General features: G+C 39.0%; 1 protein-coding gene across 1 annotated transcript in view; it reads left to right on the forward strand.

Annotated features, from left to right (window-relative positions):
- The window catches only part of C5 (complement C5), a gene marked incomplete at its 5' end in the record, with an annotated part of 86,151 nt that overhangs the window by 33,513 nt on the left and 27,983 nt on the right, over positions 1-24,655 (forward strand). The window contains 12 exons of the mRNA XM_081103371.1: positions 2,020-2,082; positions 3,190-3,387; positions 5,342-5,432; positions 7,919-7,992; positions 8,755-8,894; positions 9,915-10,142; positions 12,112-12,172; positions 18,556-18,645; positions 19,876-20,085; positions 20,545-20,620; positions 22,521-22,680; positions 24,485-24,580. Coding sequence (XP_080959497.1) covers positions 2,020-2,082; positions 3,190-3,387; positions 5,342-5,432; positions 7,919-7,992; positions 8,755-8,894; positions 9,915-10,142; positions 12,112-12,172; positions 18,556-18,645; positions 19,876-20,085; positions 20,545-20,620; positions 22,521-22,680; positions 24,485-24,580 — 1,487 coding nt within the window. The remainder of the gene's footprint in view (positions 1-2,019; positions 2,083-3,189; positions 3,388-5,341; positions 5,433-7,918; positions 7,993-8,754; positions 8,895-9,914; positions 10,143-12,111; positions 12,173-18,555; positions 18,646-19,875; positions 20,086-20,544; positions 20,621-22,520; positions 22,681-24,484; positions 24,581-24,655) is intronic.

Genomic DNA, 24,655 nt, shown 5'->3' on the forward strand with positions numbered 1-24,655 from the left:
TCATTTTTGTTCGTTCTCCAGAATATTCTCTACACTGATACTAGAATGACATTTCATTAGCCTTTAAAATGAAGTACACTTTTTTTTAAATGAAGTACTCAAAGCCTCCTATGATCTTCTCTCCAACTATTTCTCATCCTACTCTACCTTACCTTACCTTATGTTTAAGCTATATAGAACCAAGTGTAGTTCTTGGATGGAACTATGTTATTACACTTTTGGTCCTTTCTGCATCAGAACTGCTTTTCCTTTTATTAGCCTGGAGAAGCTAGTGTAAGAATCATCTCCTCTATGAGGATTCTTTCCCCCATAAAATTAATCATTCCCTCCTCCTTTGATAGAGAAAATATTGTAGTGACTAGCTCTGTTTATAAGTAATACAATAGGAGTGCATCACTGCACATTCTTATACTGAACTAGAGACCTGGTGCATGAAATTCATGCACAGGAGGGGTTCCCCTCGGCTGAGCCTGCACCCTCTTCAATCCAGGACCCCTTGGGGGATGCCCGACTGCCAGTTCCAGGATCGGGCCTACACCAGCAGTCGGACATCCTTCTCATAATTCTGGACCGCTGGCTCCTAACCGCTCACCTACCTGCCTGCCTGATCGCCCCTAACTGCCCCTCCTACCAGCCTGATCACCCCTAATCAGCTCTGCCTGCTGGCCTGATCGCCCCTCACTGCCCCCACTGCCAGCCTGGTCACCCCTAACTGCCTCTGCCTGCCGGCCTGATCGCCCCCAACTGCTACCCCAATGGCCTGGTTGCCCCACTCAGCCTGCTGCTTGGTCGTTTGGTCACCCCTCACTAACCCCCCTGCCGGCCGGGTTGCCCCATGCAGCCTGTTTGGTTGTCCATTTGGTTGCGGTGGTTGCTTAGGCTTTTATATAGATAGATTATACAACTTTTCTCAGGACTGCACTGGGAGCTTCCTAAGGGCAAGGACCACATCTTTATATAAATTGATTTTAAAGAGGAAGGGAGAACACACAGAGAGACAAAAACATCAATGATGAGAGAGACCACTAGTCGGTTTGGTCAGGAGGCAACCAATCAATGTGTTTCTCTCACATTGATATCTCTCTGTCTTTCCCTCTCTCTAAAAATCAATGGAAAAATATCCTTGGGTGAAGATTTTAAAGAAATGATCAGAGAGAAACATTTATCAGCTGCCTCCTGCACACCCAACATTGGGGATTGAGCCCACAACCCAGGCATGTGCCCTGACCAGGAATCAAACCGTGACTTCCTGGTTCATAGGTTGACGCTCAACCACTGAGCAACACCAGCCAAGCAAGTCCACATCTTAATTGTCTTCTTTTTATGGTTTTAAAATTGTTCATGAGTATATTTAATACTATTATTTGTAACTAGAAGCCAGGCATGACATTCGTGCACTGGGGGGGGTCCCTCAGCCCAGCCTGTGCCCTTTCACAGGCAGGGAGTGGGCCTAAGCCGCAGTCGGACATCCTTAGCACTGCCATGGAGGCGGGCCATTGCACTTGTCAGCTGTCAGCCTGGCTTGTGGCTGAGCAGCGCTCCCCCTGTGGGAGCGCACTGACCACCATGGAGCAGCTCCTGTGTTGTCAGTGCACATTATAGTGACCGGTCATTCTGCTGTTTGGTCAATTTGCATATTACCCTTTAATTATATAGTATAATATAGTACAAAGAACAAATAATAAAAATAACATATCCAACAAAAACTTTGTTCACTATAAATACTTAGCTATTTCTCTATAATAAGTGGTTCAAAAAAGGTTGCCACATTCAAAACCAAACTCAGATCAAACAAGTCAAACTATATAACACTAGATCATGAGATCTCCTAAGATAAAACAAGTCATAGTAAGATATATAGTGTGTAATGCCTACTTGAAAGCATGTTTTCAATATTTTGAATGAATGATTTGTGAATTTTTAAATATTTACATATTTTATGGCGTTTCCTTTTTTCGAGATTTTAATCTCCTTTTTTTCTTTCTTCTTTTTGTCTTTATCATTTAAAAAACAAAACAGATAAACCTTGTGAAGAAATTCTCAGGCCAAGAAGAATGCTGCAAGAGAAAATAGGGGAACAAGGTACTCTAAGTGATTGTGAAAAGATTATGGTTGTATCATTCAAAAGCTGGAGAAAATTAAACATAATCTAATGTCCCCTAACTCAGAATGGGCAAAAAAACACACAAATGTACAGACATCTAATTCACCTACTAATCATCTAATTCATCTAATTCACCTAATAATCAAAAAGATTATTCCAAATATATCTAATAGTTCATTTACCATAACTTTAATCTGAAGAAAATAAAATATTATTTCTATCTCTAAAAGATAAACTTTTATTTGTCATAAATATTTCTTCTCCACAGACTTAATCTAACAATTAAAATCATATTCTTTTATTTTATTCTGAAAACATTCATAATTTAATTAATTTGGGGGTATATCTGGAAATCTATTTCTTTTATTGCATATGTTTAACAGTTAGTAGTATTTTGGGTTACTCTTTGGGAAATAAATCTAATATAAATTATTTAAAACAATTATTTAACTAGAAATTTGATAATTGGCAGTGTTATAATAGAATGAACATTGAGCTGGGAGTCAGTGACTTGAGTTCAATTAATAATCTTGCTTACAATAATGTAATAATTTCTTCCATTTTTTATATGAATTATTTTATTTCTAACTTTTATTCTAAGTTCTAATGACACAAAAAGAGACACATTAATTTAAGTATTTACAATGAAGAGTGATGCCACTAGTGAAGGTCCTCAAACCATATCACACAAAAAGTGTTGCGGCGGGGGTGGGGGGGAGGATATTTAGCTTGAAGAAGGAAATACTTGTGTAGTGATGATTGCTATCTTTAAATACTTGAGTGCTTCTCATAGTCAAAGGGTGCTGAACTCAAGGTGCCAGTTTCAAGACTTAGTATTTAGCTTAGTTGCAGGAAGCCCTTTAACCATTTAATATGAATCAGAATTGACTGCCTACCTCATGAGACCACATTCTCCCCATTACTAGAGTAGTTCCAAAGGGAGGCTGATCAGCCAACTAACCATGACTCTTGTGGGGAGGGGGTCATATGGCAGTAGAAACGAAGTGTCTCTTCAGATCTCTTCTAAGTGTGAGGTGTTATGACTTTATGCATAATCAAGGACACCTGTATTATTACCATTTCAGCTGCGCAATACAAACATGGGCAAGTGAAAAAATGCTGTTATGATGGAGCTTATCGTAATGATGATGAAAGCTGTGAACAGCGAGCTGCCCGGATTAAGTTAGGCCCAAGATGCATCCAAGCTTTTATGAATTGTTGTACCATAGCACACCTGTTCCGTGCTGAAGAGTCTCATAAACATATGCATTTGGGAAGGCTACGTAAGTTTGATACTTTCTATCAGAATTCTGCCCAATATGAAAAATTTTGTGTAATTTTGTGCTGCTAAGAAAGGCAATTTTCATGCTCTATTTAAAATTAAAATAGAAAAGATAACTTGTAAATGCCCCTAAGAAAAAAATCTGTTAATCATTTTTGGGAATCCAAAGAGGTACATATAGTGTATGGAGCAGAGTACACTAGTCCATAGTCAAGACCCAGGGCTCATTCTGTAAATCTGAATGATCGTTTATCCTCTCAGAGTCTCAGCCTCCTCATTTCTAAAGCAAAAAAGTTAGGCCAGATGATATCCAATGTGCCTTTGAGCTCTAAAATTCTATGGTGCTGTGATATTACAACCATTAAAAATTCCATTTATACCTATATGACCAAATATAAGCAAAAGATTTTAAAATCTAGCATAAGGTTAAGTGTACTTATATAAAAGTTGAAATCTTATTTCCGTTTCAAGTACAATATATAATTTCACATTCTATAGAACTCTCATTAATATGTTTTCAGAACTTTTAGGACTTTTGTTTCATTTACATATAGTTAAAACAAAACTGACAAAAGCAGAATGACCAGTCCTATTTTATAATCTGACTGGAGGCCCAGTGCACAAATTCATGCACTAGTAGAGTCCCTCGGCCTGGTCTGTGGGATGGGACTGAAACCGGCTCTCTGACATCCCCTGAGGGGTCCCGGATTACAAGATGGTACAGGCCAGACTAAGGGACCCCACCAGTGCACAATCAGGGCGGGGAGGGATGTGGAAGGTTGGCTAGCCAGGGAGAGAACCCGGGAGGGCTCTAGGGCATGTCTAGCCCATCTCGCTCAGTCCCAATGGACTGGATCCCAGCAGCAAGCTCACCTACCGGTCGGAGTGTCTGCCCCCTGGTGGTCAGTGCACATCATAGTGACTGGTCAACCGATCAACTGTCTGTCCCCTGGTGGTCAGTGCACGTTATAGTGAGCGGTTGAGTGGCCTTAGCATTTCATTAGCATATTATACTTTGATTGGTTGAATGGACGACCAAAGCCTTAGCATATTAGGCTTTTATTATATAGGATTGTTTTTGCTTAATAGTGTATCTTAAACATTGTCCATTTGATGACATCCTAAAACTCCCATGTGTGTTGCTGCAACTCTACAAGGGTCTGTGTAGGTTCCTCTCCCTGCCCTGTAGCCTGTAAACTATCTCCATACAGGAAACCTGGACAACTTTAGACTTTACCTAATCTTCTCCCTTCTCTCAGGGATCACAGTCCTGGGTCACTTAAGCTCTGGTGTCTGAAAACTGTTTTATATGGTGTGTCTGGTATTATTCTCTTTTTTCTTTTTAAAGACAGAGGGATAACCCCAGTCCTTGTTAGTTCATCTTGGACAGGAGCAGAAGTTATGTTCATTTTGACTAAAGAGAATTTATAAATAAATTTCTAAGCTAAGGCAGAGAATCACATAAACAGAATTGTTGCAATTATAAAAATGCAAATAACTTTATAGACTGATTAGTATCTTGTATAATCTCAGGAACACTAAACATTTAGCAATTTATAAAATAAACTAGAGGCTCAGTGCACGAAATTCATTCATGACTAGGGTCCCTAGTGGCTGCTGGCTGCCGGCTGCCGGCCTAGGCCTTCCATCGTTCCGCACCACCCCCTGGTGGTCAGCACATGTCATAGTGAGTGGTCAAACTTCCAGTTGATTGAATTCCCAAGGAGACATTTTGCATATTAGGCTTTTATATAAATAAAGATATTTTACGCTTTGTTTTGTCAATGCTATTACTGGAGAACTCCTAATAGTTCTATTTTTGAAATCACTAAACAACATGTTTCATTGATCTTTCAGAAAATGCGTGTCTAAATTAAATGTCCATATTTAAAATTTGGCTCTAAGTAGAATAATGTTGTTTTTCTATAATTGAATATACTTCCCCTGACCCCCAGATATACGGCCCCTGGCACCAGTAACCAAAGCAGAAATAAGAAGCTATTTTCCAGAAAGCTGGTTATGGGAAGTTCATCGTGTCTCCAGAAGGTATTAAAGAACTCAAGAGATTCCCCATTTTGATCCCCACTTTGTGTGCCCTATTCAATCAGCTCAAGCAAGGTACTTGTATTTACTTGCAGCTAGTAAAGGAGACAGGGGATTCATATCCAAAGCGTTGCCTCCTGAAGGGACGCTTAGCCATTGCTTAGATACATTATTTGGTTGATTACTTGATGTCTTCTTTGCAGTTGGCTACAGGTTGGGTTATCCTATTTATAGTTGGTCTGCAAAATACTGTGCTTCATTTTAACATTTAGCAAGAACAGCATTTAGTAAGAATGGCTCAAACCTTGAGACCCCTGTCCTATCTAACAATATTATATACAGACTTCTTTGACATTCCTCTGAAAAATGTGAGAAAATGCAAATATTATGGCAAAAATCTGAAGATAGCCCATTTCCCAATAGTTTAAGAGTTAAGATGATAGTAATATGAACTGTGTCCAGCATGGCCAGGGGTGAACCTGAGAAGAGGTGGTGAAGGATTAAAGAAGAGAATACAGTTGGGACCAGGTGGATCACTGTGCCTGGATGAGGAATCAGTGACACAGCCTGTAAGCTGAAGCTTTATTTTATAGTCAGATCACACAAAGCAAAAGAAGGGCAAGATGTTTACAATGTTCTTGCAAATTTCAAATCTGCTTCTTTCCTGTTGTTGCCATTCTCTGAACTCTATTAAGCCTTGTTTTGGCAGCACTTGCTGCACCCCCTGCAGCCCACATACATCCCTTAGCTACCTAGGACTGCAGGGTCAGACTATAAGGTCAAACTTACAACTATAGCCTTTTGCCTATAATTGTGCTGGGAGGGCTTTGCAAAGCCACAGATCAGTCCAAGGCTTGATCCTGTCTGAATGCTGTAGCTGCTCTCCACACTAACATTTGGCCAAATTTGGTTTTTTGCTTCACTTTTTTTTTTCCTTAACTGTATGCTTTGCTCTAGTAGTTGATTCCAAGGCAGAATTAACTCTTGGGGAAGAAGAGTTCTATTCCATTTACTTTCATTTCACTTCAGTAAGCATTAACTGAGCACAACTGTGTTTATACTGTAAAGAAGCCATTTTTTTATCCTGAAATATCTATATATAAAACAAACATTGATTAATGAGAAGAAAGGTTCTTTGCTCATTAAATTCCTTTATTCAACACATTTTTATGGAATGCCTCCTCAGTATCACACACTGAAAACAGTAATGAATAATGCGGAGTCCCTGATTGTCACCCTTCCTTGTGGACTCAAAGCACTGACTTTCCAAGGAGCAGTCAAGGCACTGAGTCCCGAGCCTGTCATCATCAGTTTTCTAATGGGTCTCCTTGTCTCTACCCATGTTCCCTCTAATTCTTCCTCCACACTGTTGTCATTCCAGCTGAACATTGCCCTTTGGCTAGCACTTCCTCTGGCAAGCCTCCCCATCACTGTTCCCTACCCTACCAGTGATTCGGTAAATTACTCCTCTTGATTAACCCTATTGCATGTATCACAGTGTGATAATGGCCTATATACCTGCCCATCTTCCACATTAAAATGTAATTACCTCCAGAGCAAGGATTAAATTCAGATTACTGTTTTACACCTAGTCTGTCTGGCTTGTAGAGGAACTAAACTGTGTTGAATAAATGCAAATTACCTCTGAATTGTTAGTGCTTTATCGGTACAGTTATTGTAGTGTATTGCAATTTATTTACTGAAATGTTTTTTCCACTAGAATGTAAACTGCTTGAGAGCAGAACTACATCTTTTACGAGCTGTATACTCAGTACTTAGCACTATGCCTGACACAAAATTGGTGGACAATAGCTGTTTGTTGAATGAAATAAATAAATGTATAAACTTAATCAGAAATTTTTAGTTATATCAACTTTATGAGTAGTGTTAAGCTGCACTACTTTGCTTCCCTATTTTAGAACATACTACATAATGAACATAATTTTTCTTTTTTTGTGTGTGTTTTGAATTTGCAATGTTTCAAAGGCATTCTTTTGAATTTGAATTCTCATCAAACAAGTGAAAAATCTCAAAACATAAAACAAGTAGATTGCCCTAACCAGTTTGGCTCAGTGGATAGAGTGCCAGCCTGCAGACCGAAGGGTCCCAGGTTCAATTCCAGTCAAGGGCACGTACCTTGGTTGCAGGCTCCTCCCTGGTCTGGGCCCTGGTCCGGGCGAGTGCAGGAGGCAACTAATTGATGTGTTTCTCTCACATTGATATTTCTCTCTGTCTTTCCCTCTCTCTTCAACTCTAAAAATCAATGGAAAAATAACCTCTAGTGAGGAATTAAAAAAAAAAACAGCACAAGAAAAATGAACAACTAGACTTACAGAGTATATTTTTCTTGCTTGATTTTCCTTAATAGCTGATGTGCTTTTTAAAATTTTTTCTAAAGTAGTATCAAGCAAAAATTCTGTTAATGACTGCTGTCCAGTTGGGTTTATTGATGTTTCACTGTATTTGAATATTAACTTTTTCACTTTCAGAAAGGAGTTGCAGTTTGTGCTACCTGATTCTCTAACTACCTGGGAAATTCAAGGTGTTGGCATTTCAGACAGTGGTAAGCAAGCTTAAGTTACATACTCTTTTAGGTAGTGATTTAATTATCAAAATGTGGTTTGATGCTTTGTAGAACGCTGTGTTTTTGCCATCATTGAAAAAATATAGTATTTGTGTTATTGTCTATTTAATTTACCCAGGACTTAGTGGTGACATTTTAAATATTATTTTAAATGTATTACAAGAAGGCTTAGATATGCTCACATTTTTTACCATATCTATTTCCTCTTTTGCTCTTCTATAAGCCATCATTCTTTAAATGCTGATGTCAAACCCCTATTTACTTTCATTTTTCTCAGTGATTGGGAGCTTGAGTAGAGTTAAATAAATGCATGACTTCTCTCCAGGGCTGATGAACTTATGTTGCAATTTAGTACAGATACTTTATAAATAATTTCAGGATTGGTTTTGTTTTTTTGCTATTTTTTGTTTTTATAAAATTTTGGTTTCCATAATAAAAGTTTTACACCCATTAAATGGAGCCAATAATAAATATCTAAAAAGAGATTTGGTTCTTTAGTTGAAAATCTCATGACTTAAATAGAATTCAGTATTTGTTGGACAAATAAAGTTTTCTGTTAATACGAATAATTATTGAGATAGAGATCAACGAATAGGAAATTTAAGGACATGGGTGACAATAATGAAAAACCATGATCTAAGTTTTTCTTGAAGCAAAGCAAATGTGAGACATTTTTGTACTAATAAAATATTATAGGAATTCCCTAATATGCTTCTACTTTGCTTTTACTTTGTGCTGAAGGTATATGTGTTTCTGATACTGTCAAGACAAAAGTATTCAAAGATGTATTCCTGGAAATGAATATACCATATTCTGTTGTACGAGGGGAACAGATCCAATTGAAAGGAACTGTTTACAACTACAGGATGTCTGGGATAGGGGTAAGTAGGTATTTATGATATGTGCAAATAAATAAATAAAAATTCTCTAACTTTCTGAGAATTCTATTAATGGAATTATGACATACACAAAAAAATAAAAACTCAGTTCAACAATATAAACCAATATGACCCAATAAGTTTCTTTAATTACTGCCCCAACCAACTTGGTAATTTGTGTTTCTGAAGAGGAAGAAGGAACTTTTTATTTTTGAGAAATTCTTCAAAGTTAGTTGTTGAATATTGGCATTCTTTCTTGTTTCCCTGCTTAATTTATTCTGGTTATTATGGATTTATTCTTTTGGGTATAGTTTTCAATTCTGTCAGTTCACTAGATTTTGGAAGGAAGATGAAAAATATTCACTATTTGAGCCAGTTAGTATCTACTATTATCCCTACTATAAATATGGAGACAGGAAGAATGAAAGAGGTCTTACAACCTGCTCTCATTATACAGTAAGAGGAATAGCCAAGATTTGAACCTAAGTCTTTCTGGAGTCAGAGTCTTGTTGTAAAATTAGGTATAAGTGGGAAGTTAAAAGGTAAGATTGGAAAATTAATTTCAGGACATATTGGGCAGGGCCTTGAATGCCAAGAGATAAGAGTTTTCATTCTTTCATAAAACCATCTGTAGCATGCAAGGACTGAGCTAAAAGACAGAAAAATGAGTAACACAAAATGCCTGAGCCTGCGGTTCCCACTGTCTACAATACAAAGAGACAGTGTACCAATGCTCAAAGAACTTCAGTAGCTTTGCCCCTGACTTAGTAGGTAACAGTGTAAGGAAAGTAAGATATTTCTGAGCAGTGTTGAGCTTTCTAGATATTCCTTCACATTGCTAAGGTCTACAGCAACTTGTGTGTATGTTTTAAAAACTCAAAAGTGAACTTTCTCCTCTGCCTTAGAATCTAAGGGATTATTTAACACTGTAAAAGTATCAGGGAAGAATTGTGTCCAGATGAACAAAGGGCATACTTTCCTTATAAAGTGTTTTGATATAATTGTTCATTGGTGATATTTCAGTTCTGTGTTACAATGTCTGCTGTGGAGGGAATCTGTTCGTCAGGAAGCCCAGTCATCAGCCATCAGGGGAGAAAGACCTCTAAATGTCAGCAGCAGAGAATAGAGGGCTCCTCCAGTCATTTGGTGACCTTTACTGTGCTTCCTCTGGAAATCGGCCTCCACAACATCAACTTTTCACTGGAGACTTCACTGGGAAAAGAAATCTTAGTAAAAACATTACGAGTGGTGGTAAGAAACATGTTTTTCCTGATTCTTTTAAAAATCACATTTTTCTTTCAAAAAAAAAAAAGTTATCAACAACTTATCCTTAGCAATTCAGTAGGTACACAGAAAATTAGAATGTACATGTAACAAAATGTTTACATTTTGGGGAATCTGGGTGGAGGTTATCTTGGATCTTTTTTGTACTATTCTTGTAACTTTTAACTTTGAAATTATTATTTAAAATTTTAAATAAAATAAAACGTGCTTATTGTAGAAAATATAGAATATTGAAAAAAACATAAAGAAAATTAATCCCCATACCCAGAGCTATCCAATTTTAACAATTTGGTATGTAGCCTTCCAGGCCCAACCCCCCACTCTGACACATTTAGAAAGTGTGTTCTTGAAATCTTTGTGCCAGATATTATACTAGCCACTAGGGATATAAATAAGACATGCCCTAGTATTTCATAGAGTAGTTTTGAGGTTAAATAAACTAATACATGCATAGTTTACAATTTATAGTCTAGAAAACTTTCCATTTTATAAATAAGTAAGTAAACAAGTCAAAAAAACACACACACAAACTATCATTTATTAAGTATGATTTACCCATAGAGTCTGGTGAGTATCTTCATGTTATCTTATTAAGATTCTTGCCCAGGGTCACATGGCTAGTTAATGACAGAACTGTGTCTTCCTAGGTCTTGTCAACCAATGGTTGTTGGCACCACTACAACTGCAATAGGAATCCCCAATTTGGCATGCTGGAAGGAAACTTTATTCAGTACAAAACAGCTCTATTGTGATATAGCATGGCTGTGAGGCAGCCCCAGGACCAAGTGGCCCTGGAGCCAGGTCCTTCTCTGGCTAGTCTGCTCCTTAATGGTCTACTCTGCTCTGCTTCTTCCTGCTTTGCTTTGTGCTGTGTGATCTGGTCTGCTCTGCTGTGATTTGATCTGCTCCATTCTGTGCCAGGCTGCTCTGGCCATGTTTCAGCTGAGCCAGGGAAATGCAGTCTTCAGTCTTCTGAGGAAATGAAACTGTGCTCTCAGAGCCAGAAGGGAGTTGGCTTATCTAGACAGAATTTTCCATCCCTGCTCCCTAATTGGTCTGTCCTCATGCAAATGAGGATTCCAAATTTTTGTAGTGTGATTGGTGCAAAAGGCACTGTCTTGATTGGTCAGAATAGAGCCACTCTGGTTGGTTGGAGCTGTGCAGCTCCAATTGGATAGGAAAAGCTTCAGTCCTATTGTAGGATTCCAGTAACTCCTTTATAAGAGCTGGCTCAAATGGCAGAACACAGTGCAGGCAGGCAGTTCAGTGCAGAGGCAGGCAGTTTGTGTGAGAGGCTCCAGTATACAAATGGCTGCTAGGCTCTGTTTTTGTTTTTTAATTTGAGCCTAGCTAGCCACCAGAAGACCTTCTTAGTAGGTTTCTTCTCTCTCAAGGTTCACAGTCTTCATTTTCTGCGTTCTGACTTCATCCATGAAATTCACTTCAGTAAACATATATTGACTTATTTTGTGCAAGGCTTGTTCTATTCATCCTTACATGGTGGTTCCATATGCAGGCTCTGGAGCCAGGCTGCCCCTGTTTGAATCCTGGCTCTATCACTTCCTAGCACTGTGCCATTGGATAAGTTTTGTGATCACTCTGTGTGTCAGTTTCCTCATCTGTCAAATGGCAGTAATAATAGCACCTACTTCATAGAGTATTTTTGAGGTTAAATAAACTAATACATACAAAGCACTTAAGTCAATTGCCTGGCTTATAGTAACTTCTATTTAGTATTTTCTCTGATTATTATGTAAATGGCCAGAAAAATCTTATTCTTGAATGTATGCATTTAAGTATTTAAACATGCTTTGCATTACACCCCCATTTGCAAAAAGGATTTTTTAAATTGGAAAAGTGGTCAAATTGAACTAAGAATTGAGATCATATAGATTTAATTATGTTCTTAACTGAATGTTTTCTGTCTTTATTTTAGCCAGAAGGTGTCAAAAAGGAAAGTTATGCTGGTGTTACTCTGGACCCAAAGGGTATTTATGGTAAGTAAAATAATTTTGTATTTTACATGTTATCTTTTGCTCTAGAAATTAAAGTGTATGTGTACTTTGAAACACTATTTTTCAAAATGTTAATTGTCTAGACTAAAAAATGTCCACTTCTTACTTAGTTTATTGCCATTTTTTGATAATATGTATCTATCTACATAAAACCCTAATATGCAAATCAACTGAATGGCGGAACTACCAGTCGCTATGACATGCACTGACCAACCAGGGGGCAGACACTCAACGCAGGAGCTGCCCCCAGCCCACAGGCCCCAACTGGTGGTGGCAGCAGGCGGGGGGCCGGCGAGCAGGCGGCACCAGGCCAGCCAAGGGAGGTATGAGCGGGGCCCTATTCACCCCGCCAGTCTCCCCACAGATTGGCCCTGATCACTGGCCAAGCCTAGGGACCCTACTCGTACGCAAATTTTTGTGCAACTGGCCTCTAGTTATACTATAATCTGAATGGGTTTAAAACAAATAAAAATAATTCCATTAGTTTAAAATGCAAAGCATTGAAATAGTAATAATTACATGGCTTCCCTTATCTATTAATCATTTTCTATTCAACACAATAATAACTATAATATTTTACTGAACCATCAGTCCAAAGAACACATGAGAAAAAGTCATTACAGCCCAGCTGGCATGGCTCAGTGATTGAGCATCGACCTATGAACCAGGAGGTCACAGTTCAGTTCCCAGTCAGGGCACATGCCCAGGTTGCAGGCTCAATACACAGAAGGCAGCTGATCAGTGATTCTCTCTCATCATTGATGTTTCTGTCTCTCCCTCTCCTTTCCTCTCTAAAATCAATAAAAATATATATTTTTTAAAAGTCATTCACATACTTAACATGCATTATTTGACAACGCAATGCTAATTAATCACTTTACAAACCATTCCTCTTTGTTCCTGCATCCCTTTTTTCTTCACTGAGATCTTCTGAATCTTCTCAACAGTAGAATTCTGTAAACATTTGAGCCCTTAGTCAAGGTCTAAATACATTATCTCTTTATGAAATTTATAATATGCTCAATTAACAAATCTTTTCAACAAAAAGAGACAGACTTCGTGTTCTTATTAAATGGTTAAAATTTACCTTATTGTTGCATTGAATAATTTTTTCCTTTCTTTCAGTGACATAGCAATGGTGATAAAAAAAAATTTACTTCAGAGTGCCATTTCCTCTGGGAAAGTAAAGAATTAAGACCTTAACATTTCAAACTAACTGAGTATCATAAACTTGAATAAGGTGACTTCAACAGAGTAGCAAAAGAAACACCTGTCCTGTATACATGTATCTGCCGGGGTCCAACCCCAGCGGGTCCAGGGGTCCCCAAAGTTGTGGACGGCGTCGGCGAAGAAGGAATGACACGGTGACAGTGTTCAGTTGATCAGCAGCCTAGCCAGGATCTCCAGCCAGGATCTCCAGCCAAGTTCTGGTCTGGATCTCCAGAGAGGTTCTGCTTAGGATCTCCAGCCAGGTTCTGTGTCCATGTTCTCTTGCTAGGTTCTCCAGGTTATCCAGCCAGGTTCTGTAGCCATGTTCCCTCGCTAGGTCCTCCAGCCAGGTTCTGTCCAGGTTCTCCAGTCAGGTTCAGTCACCAAGTTCTAGTCAGGTTCTCTTGCCATGTTCTATAGTCAGGTTCAGTCCAGGATCTTTTGCCATTTTCTCTCGCTAGGTTCTGTCTCTAGGTTCTGAGGCCAGTTTCTATCCAGGATCTTTTGCCATGTTCTCTCCAGTGAAGTTCTTCTGTCTCTAGAGAACGTTCTGTGTAGGTTCTGTGCCAATTTCTGTCTCTCTCTCTGTCTCTTGCTGTCTTGTTACATCTGTATTTATACCAGTTGATTCAATCCTATCAATCTCTATTACAAAGGTTAGGGCGTTTCTTATCTCCCTTCCAGGGAGTAAAGATTATGTAGCTTAAGCATGATTGTTCATAGTTAAAGTGATTAATTACCCGCCTGGCACTTAGTTAAGAGGTTTTATTCCCTCCCTAACTTCAGGGGAAAATCCCTACCTGGGGAAACAACCTTTCTCAGAGACCTTGGTTAAAACACATAGTGCCAAGAAGGTGAGCAAACATATTAAGAACAGTATGCCATATATGCCAGGTCCCTTGAAACAGCAAGCATGGACCGGCTCCTAGCGTTTTTCTCTAATTTATTTACACACAGACTTCCTCCCAGCTTGCCCACTATGGGGGATCTGTGGGAAGAGCTATCCGTAAGGTCTGAGGATTTTAGCCTCAAACAGTAAAGTCATGACTCAGAGCCACTGCATCCTTTGGCTTTTCCTCTTTTTTATCCCTGTCCCTGCTAAACTAACATTATTGCAAAACAGCTTTCCAAAACAGCCCTGTCTTACCCATCCTAGGTATGAACATCAGCGCCACAAGATGGGAATAAATGATCTTTTAACTGGGAATAGATCTCTCCATCAAAAACCTTGGTTAAAAAAAATATGCCTCCTTCCAATCTTGTCATACAACTTTTTCCTCTTATCATTTTAGACAATTTAGATTTAGGCAATTTTGTCACTTTCTAGAGTGCTAAGTAAGGTAATGATAGCAATCAATTCTGTCAAGTTTATTTCAGAGATTTTATTAAATACTTTAAATACATATACATTGGAATTGCTATACCAGGATACAACTTTTATAGAGTTGTTTTTTTTTAAGCTAAGATATATTTGGAAAAGTAAATGAACAATAACATTAGAAGAAACCTGAAAAGTATATCAGTGAGTAAGAATGAGGTATCAGAACAAATTATAAAGTAATAGTAATTAACATTGTGTGACAACAACTTAAAAGAGACCAAACACTACTATGGACTCAAAACTTAAGACTAGCCCTAGTTGTCAGTTCTACTTTCTCTCCTTGACAAACCCTTTTCCTGTACTATTTTCATATCTCAGATGTGACCCCCACCCCACTTCCTAACACACTATCATTGGTCTGGGCAGGCCCCTCTCATGTTTTATTTCCTCCTTTCATTCTTGGCCCCCACTCCCATTTTTCCTTCCTCCAAATGCTCCCACTTAAAATGCTTGCTTGATATATGTCTTTGAGTAGGCACATAATGTTGCTATAGATCTATAGATCCTGCTCTATTTCTTAATAGTATGTTTTAAAGAAATATCTGTAATGTGGTATATACATCTATTTCAGTGCTTCATACATTCAATTTCAAAGTATAGTCCACCACAGTTTTACTTAGCCATCCTTAATTGATGGATTCCCCACTACCATAAACAATGCTGCAGTGGACATCCTATGAATCTCCCTTTGTGAATTTGTGTGTGCATTTATCTGGACTATGCACCCAGGATTGGACTTCTGGGTCAAAGAGCATACATATATTGAACGTCATATACTTCTGTCATATTGCTCTTCATAATGGCTTTACTATTTATACTTCCACCAGCACTGTATAAGGGTTTTCATACCTCTACATCCTCAGCAACATTTGGTATTCCTTGTCTCACTAAAATGTGCCACTTTTGAGGGGTAGAAAGTGATATATCATTATTGTTTTAATTTGGATTCTTCGGATTACTATTGATTTTAGACATTTCTTCATAAAAGTGTTGGCCATTTGGGCTTCCCATCTATAAATTATTTATTCCTACCTTTCACACTTTTTTTCTATTTTTTAATTTGGGTTTTTGTATATTTCTCATAGATTTTTATCTCTGATATACTTCTTCATGCAATAATGAACCATTGTATGTTTTGAATAGGAATTTTTAATGCTGGATATAGTCAAATTCATTTCATTTTATTATTTATACTAGAGGCCCATTGCACGAAGAGATTCGTGCAATAGGCCTTCCCTTCCCCTGGCTGCCGACACCGGTTTTCCTCCGGCACTGGGGACCCAGGTCTTTGCTCCCGCTGGAGCCTTCAGTCTTCGCCGCTCCACCACTTCATGCGTACGTATGCAAATTAGCCACCATCTTTGTTGGGTTAATTTGCATACTCTTCTGATTGGCTGGTGAGCGTAACGGAGGGATAGTCAATTTACATGTTTGTCTATTATTAGGTAAGAAATTGGGGGGAGGGTTAATTATAAAGAAGCCTTTCCACACCTTTAGTTAAAAAAGATATTGCTGTATATTTTATTAGTTTCACAAATTCAACTTTTAATTTGCCTGGCATCTACCTTTATATGGGATGTTTTTATGTCTGGCAAGGAGTAAAATTGACTTCTCTTAGTGTTAGCTTTCTCTTCTGTACTTTTTCCATCTGGTAGGAGAGTTGATAATGAGAATTGAAATAGTCAAGAACAGGTATCGGTGAGAAAAATGGATCAAATTAAGATAATTTCAAAAAACCTACTGTCATTAAGTACCATATATAGTGCATGAACTGTTTGCCTGATTCTTTGTTTATATTATTTTTACCCTCACAAAACCCCTTTGAAGAAAATATTATTACCATTATTATTTAACTGATAAGTAAAACAAGGCACAGAAAGACTAAGTGTCTTGCCCATAGTCACATATAGAGTAAGTTCTTTCTGGACTCCATGCTCTTTCAATGACACTGCAAACCTCTTAAATGTATCCACCAAGTTTTATTTTAATACTAGAGGACTGGTGCACAAATTCATGCATGGGTGGGATCCCTAGGCCTGGCCGGTGATCAGGGCCAATCAGGGCCATGCTGATTGGGGCCTGCCCGCCAGGGGGAGGTACAGGGGGACTGCGGGCCAATCAGGGCCTGCCAGCCGAGTGGAGGGACAGGGAACAGGAGGTTGGCTGCTGGCACTAACTAGGGAGCTGGCCTTTGGCCCCCCTGGGAAAGGGGCCACACCTGCCACCCACTCCCGGTTCTCCATCCCAGCCCAAAGCCCTGAAGGCCCTGGTGGGGTTGGGAGAGGAGGCAGTGGTCACCAGACTGGGTGTGGAAGGAACAGATGCCATATGCCAACGCTGGCGCCCCTCCACTGCATGGTTTCCCCCCCTTCCCCCTCCCCCTTCCCTTGCCACCACCATGGTGGGCAGGCGGCGGTGGGCTGATCAGGGCCTGCCAGCCCAGGTGAGAGACAGGGCGCAGAAGGTTGGCTGCCAGCCCCGAGGAGGGAGCCAGCCCTCGGCCCCTCTGGGAAAGGTGTTGTGTCCGCCACCACCCACCCCTGGCTCTCCATCCCAGCGCGGGGCCTTTGGGAGAGGAGGCGACAGTTGCCAGGCCGGGTGCGGAAAGAACAGACACCAGACACTGACATCGCCAGCCGGCCATGGGAGGTTGACTGTTGGAGCGCACTGACCACCAGGAGGCAGCTCCTGCATTAAGCGTCTGCCCCTTGGTGGTCAGTGCATGTCATAGCGACTGGTCAGCTGGTTGTTTCAGTCATTCAGTCGTAATGGTTGCTTAGCCTTTTATATACATAGATTATATCCTCAGCATTTATCAAAGATTAATGAAGAAAGACGTTACCTGAGGAATGTTCCTATCTCTTCTGCAAACCCATGTGACTTGTCCATTAAATTGCAAAATGTCACTATTTTTTAAAGCATCTACCATGTGCCAGGGGCTGTATTAAATGCTAGGACTACAGTATTCAATAAGAGATGGTTCCTGCCTTAAGATCTTTCTTAGAAGGACAGTGGGAGTATATGTGATGACTACCGTGGACTCTGCAGTATAATTTCTGGAGTTCAGATCACAGGTCCATCTGTAGTAGCTGTGTGACCTTGAACAATTTACTTTCTAAGCCTCAGTTTCCTCATCTATAAAATAAAAATAATAAATACCTAGCATATAGGAATGTTGTGAGGATCCAATGTAACTGCATTTAAAGAGCTTAGTAGAGTCCTTGCTATTCTATCAGTAAAATGGTAAATATTATAATCCTTATGAAATAAACAAGTTATAGTAGAAAAATGCTCTGATACTGGTGTGCTAAAACTCTTATAATGTATAGAGAACAAGTATCTAAGTAAGACTGAGAAAAGATGGTGGAAAGAATTTCAGGGCCTGTTTCCTAATGGAGCTAATCTTCACATTTCCTTGACTAAGGAATTACATGTTATTTTCAGATTTCAGTCCCAAGAACAATTTTCTCTTTGGACAAAATGACTATCTCATTTTTACTGGTGAATAAGATTTATATAACCTATTTGTTTCCCATTTTATAATAACCAGAAAGCTTACAGTCAAATTTAATCTTTTATTTAAAGAGATTGCAAAAGCCTAGAGTTTGATAAAAATCCTTAATTATTTTTAACTCCCTTATCAAATTTTTATATTATTATTATTAAAGAGTTTTATTTTTTTAATTCCTTGGAAGATTCCTTGTAAATAATCTCTAATAGTCTTCCCTCAAGAACTCTGTGTAAATCTAATAACTTTTTTTAAAATTTATTTCAGGTGTCGTTAGCAGACAAAAGGAGTTCCCATACAGGGTACCATTAGATTTGGTCCCCAAGACAAAAGTCAAAAGGATTGTGAGTGTAAAAGGTAAATTAACAAATGCCATTTTTATTTATCATTTCACTTTGTGCTTCAAACAAAATTCAGATATCATCATGATTATTCTGTTTCTCCTCTTCTCTATTCAGTGGTATATACAAATTCACCCTACAATTATTCCCTCCTTCAAATCCCTGACCACTTTTCCTACTATCTTCTTCCACTGGCCTGATTTCAATGGAAACTTATTCTCCTTGATGGAAGTTGGGAGCTGTCATTGGCCCAAAGATTTCTCTTCAATGCAGGTGAAGCTGCTTCTAGACTTAAGAACTTTCCATGAGTTTAGTGGCCAGTCCTGCTCCAGAGAATGCCTTATGAACTGCAAATGGCCCCAAAACTGAGTACTGCTCTGCTCAGGTACCAATCCCAGGGGGTTCTTTTGCATTTGCAAAAGTGGTGACTTTGCTGGTCTCCAGCCTTTACAATTCAATGACATATCATCAAAATAATAGAAGATCCTGATTACACTTTATCTCAGATAAGATCTTGGAATCACTGAATGTTAGTACTGGCAAGGACTTTTTAACTCCTGTGCAACCTTGTGTGTATAAGAAAGTGGTTTGCCCAGGATTGCATAGTGAGTTGTGGACGGGACCCTCACAGCACTCATAGAGCATTCACAAATTCAGATTCTTTGCTTTGCTTTGGGGAAGCAACTGATCAGTAAGGTTTACAATGTTTAATGCTATCAGATTGAATGGCAATTAATTTGCCATGTACTCTATGCAGTAATCTACTTACTGTTATTACACCATTTTACCACCATATAACAGTGGTATTTTTAAAAATATATTTTTATTGATTGCAGAGAAGGAGAGGGAGTGAGAGAGAGAAATATCAATGATGAGAGAGAATCATTGATCAGCCGACTCCTGCATACCCCAGACTGGGGATGGAGCCCACAACCCGGGCATGTGCTCTGACTGGGAATTGAAAACTGACCTCCTGGTTCATAGGTCGACATTCAAACACTGAGCCATGCTGGCTGGACTCTAACAGTGGTATTTTAAGCCTACTTTTGGTATGTTTTTTTAAAAAAATCTATCTTCCTAACCAGATCTTTTATTTTTTATCTCCCCAGTTCTGAGAAGTAATTCAACTGCCTAGATAAAAAGGAAAGAATAGGGATGCTTGCTCTTATCTCCATTTAAAATATACTATTACTCAGAAATTAATAGACATTAACTGTGCCTCTTTTGAATTGTGTGTGTGTTTCAGGACTACTTATGGGTGAGGTCATATCTGCAGTTCTGAGTCGGGAAGGTATTGATATGCTTACCAACCTCCCCAAGGGAAATGCAGAGGCGGAATTGATGAGTGTTGTCCCAGTATTCTATGTTTATCACTACCTGGAAGCAGGAGATCATTGGAACATTTTTCAAAATGCATTAACCGAAAAACAATACTTGAAGAGAAAATTAAAAGAAGGTAAAATATCTATTTCACATACTGTACATAAAAATCTTTTGTTTTTTAAACCAATAGTTTAATTAAACTAATATTTATGTTGTTAAGAATTACACAAAAGCTTAATTATAAAAGCATTTCAGCAAAAAAAAATCATAAGATAGACTCTGCTATATGAATAAATACTATTTGCTGTTGCATTTTGGCTTAACTTTCTAAATTGCATGGCTGAGAGACAAAACACCTGCATTCCAAAGCACTTCCTCCCTTCTTGAATGAGCTCAGAATGTTTTACTTGATAATTCCCAATTCAGGTGATTTGTAATCTTCCTTTGCTAAGTTCACTGTTGGCCACAGAGCATATGCTTGCTGCCCAACATCAAGGGAAATTTACCACTTTATTATCCAGGGGCTAATGAAGCACTCTGAGTAGATATGGAGGTCAATGAAGCACTCTGTTCTTTTTCTGATGCCTCTTAGGGATGATAAGCATCATGTCCTACAAAAATCCTGACTATTCTTATAGCATGTGGAAAGGTGGAGATGCTAGTACTTGGTAAGTAGAAGGTTTTGATTTGCATTTTACATAGTAGTTGATTAATTAACTAAAGAATAACAACCTTAATGGAAACTTCATTTGTCTAGTTGCTCAGGCTAAAAGCCTAGTCATCCTTCACTGCTCTTTCTCTTACAAGCCAGATCTGATCCATCAAATACTTTTGGCTGCACCTTCAAAATGTACCCTGAATTTGACTACTTCTTACCAACTGCACTATACCATCCTGATCTAAGTCACTCTTACCTCTCACCTGGATTATGGCATTAGCCTCCTTAGGTTTTTTTGGCTTTAGCTCTTGACCATCTTCAGTCTATGCAGCACAACGTCTGGAATGACCTTGTTAAAATATAAGTTAGTTCATGCCATTCAAAACCATTCAGAACCTTCCCATTTTATCAAAGTTCTTACTGGGATCTATAAGGCCCTCCCTGTTCTGGCCCCACCTCCCCTCCCCATCTGTATCCCCTTCTACTCTCTTTCATTCCACTAGAGCCCCAGTGGCCTCCTTGCTGTTCCTCAAACATGCCAGCCATCCTTCCAACTCAGGGCCTTTGCATTCACTATTTCTTTTATCTGGAATGCTCCCCCCAGGTATCAGCATGGCTGGCTTCTTTACCTCCCTCAGGTCTTTCTCTGTTCCCTTATTCAGTGCACATGAAGCAAGAGGTCTCTGGTTCGATTCCCAGTCAGGGCATATGCATATGCCCCAGTTGCAGGCTCAATCCCCAGTAGGGGGTGTGCAGGAGACAACTGATCCATGTGTATGGTCGCTGCTCAATCACTGAGCTACACCAGTCAGGATACAGTGGGTGGATGCTGATCCAGACTGAAAACCACCACAACAGAAGCTGGGAACTAAATGCCTGGAGAACAGAAACCCGCATAAGAAAATGTGACAGCCTCTCAGTAAACACCCAGAGCCTCTCAGGAGTTCTGGACAAAACTGAGTGGATAGTGTTCAGCCAAAAACATAGAAACACTTGTGTACTGTCCTAGACCCAATTCCATAAGTTCCTTGAGAGAAATAGATACGTAGAAAAAAATGGCTTCTACCTGAATACTTTCAAAAATTTGGGGGGGGCGGGGGGCGGGGGGATAAATACAGGAAATATGCAAAAAGTATAATGAATAATAATCTTTTATTTTTTTAAGGAAAATGAAAACAAAATTTTAAAGTGAGAGAGTAAGTCAAGTGTCTCAAACGCATCTGAGAAGCTAAAGAATGGGCAGATCTTGGGCAGTTGAGTGAGTGAGGGATCCAGAGGAGAGGAATGAAGGTATAAGAGGCAATATGGGGATTGTGAATTAGATCCTGTCTGGTATTCTTTGAGAGATTTTAGTAAAGGCTTTAATTGATTTTTGACTGAGTAATTATGATCATTAAAGCTTCATTGTGAGATGATGAGTCCTGAATCAATGACATGACTCAAGGGGAAGCAGATAAACATCCCCACGGATGTTCAGGAAGGGTGTTCAGGCCTCAGACAGGGATTTAGACTTGATAGTTTGTACAAGGTTTATAACCTAGAATTTTATGTTTTTGCTCTCCCACATCTCATATTCATGGGTCAGTGCTTTGACTCAATACTATTTGTTTTTCTATTGTCTTTAACCTAAAAAAATTTTTTTCATCAGACATCAATTTTTAGCTTGTGTATGGGCTAACAGTGTTGCAATCACAGAAGATGTGTGGCTCCCACTTGCTGACTGAATGTTTTTGGAGATCTTCCTAAAATCTTCCCTTCTCTTGTAAAATGATGACAACTTATTTGGAATTGCATGTTTTAAAATGTTTACTTTTAAAGAACAAACACTGTATGAACTAAAATACACTGTAAAGTAACAGCCAAAAGGGATTCAATTCTAAATGTTTATTTATTTGATTTTTGTCTTAAAGGTTAACAGCTTTTGTTTTAAGAGTACTGGGACAATTACATAAATATTTACCTCAGGACCAAAACTCAATTTGTAATTCTTTAACCTGGTTGGTTGAACATTGTCAACTAGCAAATGGATCTTTCAAGAAATATTCCCATTATCAACCACTAAAGTTACGGGTAAGGAAACCAAATATTCAGATCAGCAATAGTTTTATTTACAAGTTCGAATTTCATTCTCACCCTATTTTAGGATGAGAAGAGAGGAAAAAAAATAGGTGTATTCCTGCAAGAAGCTCTTCTTGTATACAGACAAAGAATTTGAAAGGTCTTGTATTGCTCTTTAGACCATCCAGTATAGGTCAGATAAGTGCTACCTTAGACATCTTATATAACAGGCATTGATGGTTCATAGGGAGCCAGTGCTAGAGATCCTGGAACAAATAGAATGCACTAACTGTCCATGTACCCTTGGTATGGAATCTGTACCTGAAGTTCAAAGCCCTCTTACAAGTCAAGGCTGCAGGGTGTTATCATGAAAGATGGGAAGGCCCCTATTTACTCTCTGCTGGAAAGAGAGATTGAGGTCAATTTATTACAAAGTGTAACAAAGTGTTGTTTGAGATTAGAATCTACTTATATGCTTGACATACAAAATAATTTCAGTATTGCTCCAATATATTATACTCCTTAGAAAATTTTTTATAAGACACAAGGAGCTCCCTGGCTAACAGGAGTCTCATAATCGTCCTTTGTTGGACCAATAGCAGATTAGGACTCTCTCAAGGTAAGGGGGCAACTAAAAATGGCATTTGAAGAATAAAATGCTATAACAATTATTTTTTCTTAAGATGTCTATCCCATTCATCCATCTATCTACATTCATTCAACAACTATTCACTGAGCACCTAATACATGACAGGGCCTATTTTGGGCAGCATGGGGGAGGAAGAATGGGAAGGATGGACCAGGCAGTGTCCTGCCACAAAGGAGCTCACACACTGGTAGGGAAGGTGGAATAAAAATACTAATGATTCTAATCAAGACATTAATGTGTATGTTTATTCATTTTCTCAATAAATGTTAATTGAAAGTGTATTAAGTACTACATGGTAGGGTCACAACAGTGAACAAAACAGGTGTGGTCACTGCGGCCACAGAGCTTATGATCTAGCAGAGACATTGAGTAGGTAATTTCAAGTGTGAGATACATGTTTAGAAAATGGAAATATCATTTCATTGAAAGCAGGGGATCTAACCTAGATTGGGGGAGTTAAAAAAAATGAGTTGCCAACTTCCTGGGAGCTAGGTAGGAGGGAGTCAGGAAGAGTGTTCCAAGTGGAGCGTCCCTGGCATTTTTGAAGTGGAGAGAGAGGATGGTTCATTCAAAGAGCTGGGGCCAAGAGAGCTAGGGGGTGAGTGACATGAAATAAAACTGGAGAGGTATTAGAGGTCACTTCATGGAAGGTCTTAGAAGCATTGCATTGGAATGTCACTGCCCCAAGAGAAAAAAAATATAGGAGAATAGTGGCAGAATAGTGTTTTGTGCATTTTTTTAAGAGAGCTTTGTTCGTTTTTTTAAAAAAAATATGTTATTATTGATTTCAGAAAGGAATGGAGAGGGAGAGAGAGATAGAAACATCAATGATGAGAAAGAATCATTGATCAGCTGCCTCCTGCATAAGCCCACAACCCAGGCATGGCCCTTGACCAGAATAGTCCCCAGGCCGACGCTCCATCTACTAAGCCAAACCAGCTAGAACTGTTTGGTTCATTTTCACAGGGTTTTGAAGGAGGGGAAGAATTTGAATGTGGTGAAGAGGTATGAAGTAGAGTTTCAGGGTGGGGAGGTGAGGGAGAAATGGCAACCTGTCCAACTAGAAGGTATGAAGGGAGAGAGGGATATTAAGCTCAAAATGGAGATTAGAACTAGGTCATTTTGCTTTAAAGACACCACTTCACTCTCCTTTATCATTATTTTTAGGGAACCTTGTCTACTGAGGCCCAAGAGAGCACCTTATATCTTACAGCCTTTACTGTGATTGGAATTAGAAAGGCTTTTGATATATGCCCGCTAGTGGTAAGTAAGAGGATTTTTTTTCTCTAAAACCCATCATCTATTTCTGTACCTTACTGGAGTGGGGACTTGAGGGGC

Source organism: Myotis nattereri (assembly GCF_964212035.1).
Source record: "Myotis nattereri genome assembly, chromosome: 12".
Classification (NCBI taxonomy): Eukaryota; Metazoa; Chordata; class Mammalia; order Chiroptera; family Vespertilionidae; genus Myotis; species Myotis nattereri.